Raw genomic sequence first — 7,500 nt, forward strand, 5'->3', positions numbered from 1 at the left:
TTTTGACTCTATCATATACTGCAAATGACTTTATCATAAAGGTCTCCCTAATGGTTAGTCTCTCGTAAATCTATAACTGTTATCATAATTGTTTACAAAGATGAGGACCTGTAATGAGTTTTTTCTTTTAGATACAAAGTGTGATGTTCTCTGTTGCCAGATCTTTACTAGGCATCGTCTAGCTCTGAAAAGTTCATCGTCTGTCACATAAAAAACAAGAAAATGATACTTTGTCCTACGTAAATTCGTCATTCATATATTTGTAGCGACCATTTCTTTGAGCGTATGGAAAGCGAGTCAATGCCCTTCAGAGTTTTGGCTTTAAGAAACTTTGACTGTGTGTCGCATTACACTGCCATCGTCTTTGTCGTCGCGGTGGGACTGAAGTAACTGAGTAAAGTAAGCAAAGAGCAGTATTGATCATGACCGCAAATCGAGGGATTCTTTTATACGCACGTTTTATTACCTCTAATCCAAACGAAACGCCTTACCTAAAACAACATTTCGTTTTCAACTTTGTTGAAGACAAGCGACGAACGCATTCTTTTTTTTTCGTGAATGATCACAAAACAGCCATTCATGTGTGTGTGCTGCTCCTGGAAACACAAAGTCTATAAGTAGTATAAGTAGCATGCAGAAGAATTCTAATGTCTGCGATTCCATTTGAAATCTCATTTCATCAAGGAACTCCCTTATCTGCGAGTGCCTTAACTGTGTCCATATTTTCTTGATTTTCAACACGTAGTCATTACCGAGACACATCGCCCGTGTTTCATGAGAGTAGACACCTTATGACGATGATGAGTCTAGGTGTAGAGAACCTCTGGATAGTCACCTTGAGGCACGCCAAAGAGCTGCCGCAGGGTTGCTCTGACGGGGAAGGGAGCCATGAGGCAAGCAGGGTAGTGGGACTCGCAGTTAGAGCCGCTGCTACCCTCCTGCGCCGCCTTCAGGTACAGAGTGAAGTTATCGTCGCCCTTTGGCCCCGTAGCTAGGTTTGACCTGCAGGAAAGAAAATCGTTTAAGATCCTAAGGCTTCGAGCTTGAATGGTTCCTGTGGATGGGTGGACCTTCTCCCTATGCCAATATGGTTCCTATCGATACATGGACTTTCTGTTGATGCTAATATGGGTCCTATAGATAAGTGGACCTTCTGTTGATGCAAATTTAGTTCATGTGGGCTAGAGAACTTTCTCGCGAAATTGAAAGGGTTCCTGTGGGTAAGTAGAATCTTTGTTATCTATAGAGATGGCTACTGAGGCGACGTCTCCTAACTATCAAGACAGAATCTGCTCCACAACAACTCGCCGAGACTCTCAGCTACTGAGAAGACTTTATATTTTAATTGTTCGAACCCTGTAAACTCAACCTACAATGGTTTTCCTCAACAAGTGCTTACAAATCAGGTTTTGTAAAACTGATTATTAATAAATATCTTTTTGGGGTGTTTTGAATAACATTAAGCATACGTAGATATCACGAGATGACGGGAGGAAAACAAAGTATTAAGAAATGAAATAGATATGAAGGGGGAGAGATCATATGAATTACCACAATGGCGTTTTTCTTTATCTTTCTTTTTTAACTAAATCTCAGACTTATGTATAGATGCTTAGCATTCCTTTTGTTCAGTTACGTTATAGATTCGCTGCCGAAATAACAGGAGACAAGTTAGAAAGTATATGTCATCTTACCTGACGAAGAAGCCATAGGCGTTCGTGACGTGCCACAAGCCAGGCAGCTCTTGGTGGACCTGACAGACCAACCTACTCTTGCAGGAGGGCGACCACAGGTCTGGATCTTGTTTGTACTCCACCTCCAGACTACGAAACACCTCGTACACCTACCGGAGGTCACAACACGCAATCAGTACTTTCTACAAAAACCAGGATGAATACCTACCTCCAGAGCAAATACTGTGCATTGGCATATAATGAAAATGTAAGAAAATATCGGCTGGTTTTTAACGAGACGCATTCAATACCCAATTAAGAGACATGTTGGCATGAAATGGAAGATATTCTAGGGCTTGATCAGAGATATCTTCAGTTCTAGAGAGGGACATGTTGGAACTAGACCACGAACTTTATGTCCAATTCGTAGATGCCTTAGAGCCAATCCTTGGATAGGTCCAATTCATCTACATTTAGCACAGGTAGTTTTCCCTCAGTGGTGGTGCAAGTAAGGGAAAGAAACTCCAACCCGTAAGACGAAAGGGGAAATAAGCATTCATTTTTTCCAGTTAGCCGGGAAGAAGGAGTCTATAAACTTTGGTCTTACCTCACGAATGGCCTCTTGTTGGTCAGCATTGAGAAGACTCTCTGGAGCCGAATCTGCCAAGAGTTTGACCACTTTGGCAGTGACCACAGGCGTTGGGTACCACACATAGGTGAAGTAGTAGACAGCAAGTGCCAGCGCCACCACCACCAGCCCTCCGGGGATCACAAACGATGAAGACAATGGGTCCAGATTCGTCAGTCTTTCTATGATCCCCACGTCCGAGTGAGATTCAGAATATGATGAATGTGTTTCATAGTCCGTCCAGGCGTCAAGAACACTAGGGTGGTAATCATGGACTTGGAAATGTGGACGACTGCCGAAGGAATGGTAAGGGCCTCGTCTGTAAATTCTATCAGGGCCTGAATGTGTTGGTCTCTCAAGACGGTTTTGGTAAGGGCTGCGTGAAGGGTTCCTCTGGTTGGTGGCTTGCTTCATAGGCTTGAACGGAGGGTTCCTATCGTGTACTTGATTATTTGAGTTTTGTGAGTGCCAGTTTTGATTACTATTCGGTCGTCTTTCATCGCTTACATAGTAATGGTGTCCATCCTCAGGACGTCTTTGATCCTGTATGGGACGAGGGTGATACTGACCTTCAACATGGACTACTGGATCCTCTGATGTCTGTCCTTGCCACGCATCCCCATATACATCTACGGGGCGTTCCATGTAGGAGTACTGCTCATCAACAGGCTGCTGCTGAATGTCTTGACGTCGATTCTGTGAATCTTGGGAATGTCTCGGAGGCTGGGAAGAACTACCATATGGACGTTCCCAAAGCGAAGAATCTTCGTACTTCACCCCAAGGTTGTTCTCATATTCGTAGTTATCATGATTGTTCGTCTCATGGTGATTGTTGCTTGCGAAATGATGCTGGTAACTGCCCGGGAGGTGATGAGAAGGAGCAGAGTGATTGGTAGCATAAGTCCAATCATTACTGGGAGCAGCTTGTGGGCTGGAATGACCGTAGTCACTGCCGAAGTAGCCCTGGTTATCTGTCTTTGGAGGGAAGTGGTTGCTGGGGTAGTTCAGGTCATCTGAGGTTGCGAAGACTTGGTTGTTCGAGTAACTCTGGTGGTTTGGAGCGTATAAGTAGTTTGGTCTCTTGTTTCTTCTACGTTTCTTGTTTGAAGGATGAGTCGGATAAGCGCCGAAGATGGGGTAGAACTTGTGAATCACATGTTCCCCTGGATCAGTGATGTTTGAATCCGCGTCCCTTTCTACATGATGGTTCGGTGTGTCCTGCAAGACGTTAGCAGGCCAGACGGACAGTTTAGGCAAGCGGGTGATGCTGTTGATGCCGGGAAGCTTCGGAAGTTTGGGTAAAGTGGGTAATCTAGGTAAACGAGTTGTGTCTATGTATGGTTTCAACTGTTCTCTTAGGCTCTGAGTCCAAGATGAGAATAGATCTGGCATCTTGGTTCTCCTAGGCGGCTCTGGACCCTGAAAGTCAGGTGCGGGGACTGAGTCCACTTCTTCTTCGATGGGATGTGTTTGTGAGTCTTGCATCGTCTGCTTCTCCCAGACTGGGTGTGCGTGACTCGGATGCCTGGGAGTGTTGGAGCTTCCTGAGGCATCTGTTTCGTGGCGGCCGTTGTTGCTCTTTAAGCGTTTGTAAAGTCTCTCTGGATGGAAGAGATGAGGAGGTTCTGTGACGCCTGGATGGCGTCCGTACTGGGGCGTGGGAGAGGTCGGGTACGTGGGTACTTCGGGAGTCGTCCTCTGCGTCAAGAAGTCGAGGTCACCCACGAGGTCATCTGGAATCTGGATGGGTAAGATCTGCCAGGTGCTTGGGTCACTCTCAACTTCATCCCTCGACTCGCCGTAGAAGTACCCATAGTTGGTGTTTTCAGAGGAGCGACTCACTGGAGGAGCCGGGGTATAAGGTCGTGGAGACGCCCGCCAAAACTCGTAAGGAAAATCGCTCCGCAAAACGAGGTGTTCCGAGCCTGGGACTCTGGTGGGTCGACTTTTGATGTCTCCAGAACCCATGGTTAACACCGCCGTCAGAAGCAACGTCCAAATGAGACACTGACGCCATCTCATCAGCCGATGGTGCTTCCCGTGCAGGATCATGCCTGAAGAAGAGGTTGAAGTCGCCTAGTGATACGTACTAAAAAATGAGCTGAAAATAAGAAATGAGAGAAAAAAATAATACGTCCTGTACCTCTCGCTCTTTCGGTTTATACGCACACACAAAAGAACAAACTCATACACACATCATTAGAGAGAGAGAGAGAGAGAGAGAGAGAGAGAGAGAGAGAGAGAGAGAGAGAGAGAGAGAGAGAGAGAGAGAGAGAGAGAGAGAGAGATGGCCTGTCATTATGAAAATGCCAGGCCACCTGTGGTTATGAGCACGGTGCTCCCAGCACAGGAAATGAACCACTTAGTCTTGAATTTCTTTTATGTTTGACATGACTCAAGTGACAGTGCTACTGAAATGTATATATACATTTCAAATTCTTAGTCTTCTATAGTTCCCAGCCAAATTATACATATATATATATATATATATATATATATATATATATATATATATATATATATATATATATATATATATATATATATATATATATATATATATATATATATATATTCCTTTATGAATTGTCTGTTGATCGAAAGACGGTATAAAGTAAGAGTAACTAGATGTATTAACTTTCTTTCTCCTTTCGTTTAAAACTGTGTGTTGATCCACTGTCCCTCCTTCATATTCCCTCGCATTTAGATCAGCGAATGAAACACACCGGTAGTCGGGGTCATCTCTACCGTGAATCACTCCCTCCTGCGTAAGTCACATGGTCCGCTCTCGTGCTGTTCTCTTTCCTATACATGTAAACAGTATGACTCCACAATTATCTCTCCACGCTACAGCGGTCTACGTGGGCCTGGGACAACGGCAACCCAGCCATAAACACTGAGGGCTGGCTGGCTGGCTGGCCTGGCCTTCCGTATATGTCGTGGGGAACAGATCATTTAGAGATAACTGCGTTCAAGAACCAGACCAGGCCAACCAATCACTCAATGTTGTCGGTGGTGGGAAGAGTAACGGTAGAGAGAGGATGGGACCCCATTGCATGGGTGGGGGACAGCCGCAGCTGCTGCTGCTGCTGCTGCTGCCCCCCATCCTCCTCCTGTGTAATTACAATTACTGTAGGGAGGTCGTCTATAGGGTGCTCGAACTCACAGTTCTGTCACGTTCGTCATCGCTGTGTCTTATGTAACACAGATCTCTCCCTCGACAAGAACTCATATCTTACCTTAAAGTAAATACGATAAATGGAATGATAGATGTTTTTCTTTTGAGTTCATAACCGATGGAAAATGATTTACTGATTTGATTTCAGTACTAGATTCGTAGACTAAATCGATTAAATGAACAGTATTTACTATTCTTCATTATACTCCAAACTATTCAGTTAAAGACGTTCAGCTCGTAGAGACACCACCGTATATATCTATCATACTGTCTGCAGTATTAGGGTAATCGAGCGCAACTCCGAGAGAAGGAGACGGTGTATGGCATGTATGCATGTATGGATAAGGAGCGGTTTACTGAAATCAGGCAGCCATTTGGCTGAAAATGTATAGTTGGGAAATTACAGACAACAGAGGAATACTGCGAAAGACTAGGGAGAGAAGGAGGTACGGCGCCTTGTTTGAGGGTGTGGTTTTTAGCGTAGGTAATGAGACGTCAAGTGAAAATATATAATGATACAATGTGGTGTTGGTAGACAGAGCACCATGCCACCAGATCAGACTCCAAGTGAATCCACATTGACAGATACAGAATGAATCCTGCACACTCAAGTGCAGGATTGAAAAAAAAAATCACTTGAAATCTCATGAGTTGTTTTAAGTAGCAACCAACTTTATCTGCTTTATAAAAGCGCAGATCACATATTAATCAGTGATGATTGATTAGTGATCACATAGACAACAGATCACGCAGATGATAACCCATATCAATGATCATCCATCACACGCAACACTGTACATCTGGATATCTCTGTTTCAGCTGCCTGTGATACACGGTGCTCTCACGCAAATACCTATCGTGTCACGCCCACATATCATCCAGGCTACTGGGCCCTTCGCATATCTATGAACCACCAACTGGAAAATCTTCGATGTGAGGATCGTAGGCATGTGTGTGTGTGTGTGTGTGTGTGTGTGTGTGTGTGTGTGTGTGTTTATATGAGAGACATCACCAGCTCTTAACACTCTGGCCGGCACCGACCCCCTCCGCTTCCTACACCCACACCAAAGACAACCTTCTGAGGCGATACATCTCAAGAATCAGGGTCGGTAGTGTTCCTATCTCCTCCTTCCTAGTCATTGTGACGCTGACCCACGTCCCCCTGGCACTACCGGACGGTCGGGAGTTTAATACATCACGGGAAAACTGCCTCTTTTCTCATGTCGTCCATCTCGACTCACAGGCTCACAAGACGAGTGCCACAAGACGTACAGACAAACCTCAGGTGATTGTGAGAGACCCTGAGAACCCGTTCTGAAACGCTATCGGTATTAGTCCACAATGAATCATTACGGGAACTCAAAACGCAAACAGAGTGTGTGTGTGTGTGTGTGTGTGTGTGTGTGTGTGTGTGTGTGTGTGTGTGTGTGTGTGTGTGTGTGTGTGTGTGTGTGTGTGTGTGTGTGTGTGTGTGTGTGTGTGTGTGTGTGTGTGTGTTTGTGAAGATCTCAAATCTGGTTCACCGAAGCCAGTCCGTATGCAGTGATGCACACATTGTCAACAGAACACACACCTGGGTCGATTAAGCATGCACGCACTCTTTCTGTGTATGGGTATATGTGTGTGTGCGTGTGTGTGTGTGTGTGTGTGTGTGTGTGTGTGTGTGTGTGTGTGTGTGTGTCTGTGTTTATCCACTGTCAACAATAGCGTATGGAGTCTGCTGGAGAAGCATGCATGATTTGTTCGCACCTGTGCGGTAAAGAGAGCACGCTATGTCATCTGAGGAGGCGTGTCCCACACTGGCGTGGCCACCAGCATGGTTCCTGTGTGAGGAAGAGTGTAATCATAAACCACCACACACTCCTCACTCCTCGATGGACAGATGACGCTCATGTTCTTATCGTAGCACATGTCATAGAGGAGGAGTCTATGGGGAGGATACCGTAAGTAAGGGTGATTATGGGCCGGAATATTGTGGGGAAGATGCGTTCGGGAAGGCGTGGGTAGGGAGATGTCTATGG

The 7,500-nt window shown here is 45.3% G+C and overlaps 1 protein-coding gene across 1 annotated transcript in view; it reads right to left on the bottom strand.

The window, feature by feature from the left end:
• Positions 1-7,500, bottom strand: part of LOC139764162 (uncharacterized) — a 13,016-nt gene that overhangs the window by 2,609 nt on the left and 2,907 nt on the right. Inside the window, exons 2-4 of the mRNA XM_071690706.1 lie at positions 2,281-4,355; positions 1,695-1,843; positions 1-1,002 (exon numbers count right to left, since the gene is read on the bottom strand). The exon at positions 1-1,002 is cut by the window's left edge and continues 2,609 nt beyond it. Coding sequence (XP_071546807.1) covers positions 807-1,002; positions 1,695-1,843; positions 2,281-4,353 — 2,418 coding nt within the window. The 5' untranslated portion in view covers positions 4,354-4,355 and the 3' untranslated portion in view covers positions 1-806. The remainder of the gene's footprint in view (positions 1,003-1,694; positions 1,844-2,280; positions 4,356-7,500) is intronic.

Source organism: Panulirus ornatus, chromosome 48 (genome assembly GCF_036320965.1).
Source record: "Panulirus ornatus isolate Po-2019 chromosome 48, ASM3632096v1, whole genome shotgun sequence".
Lineage (NCBI taxonomy): Eukaryota > Metazoa > Arthropoda > Malacostraca > Decapoda > Palinuridae > Panulirus > Panulirus ornatus.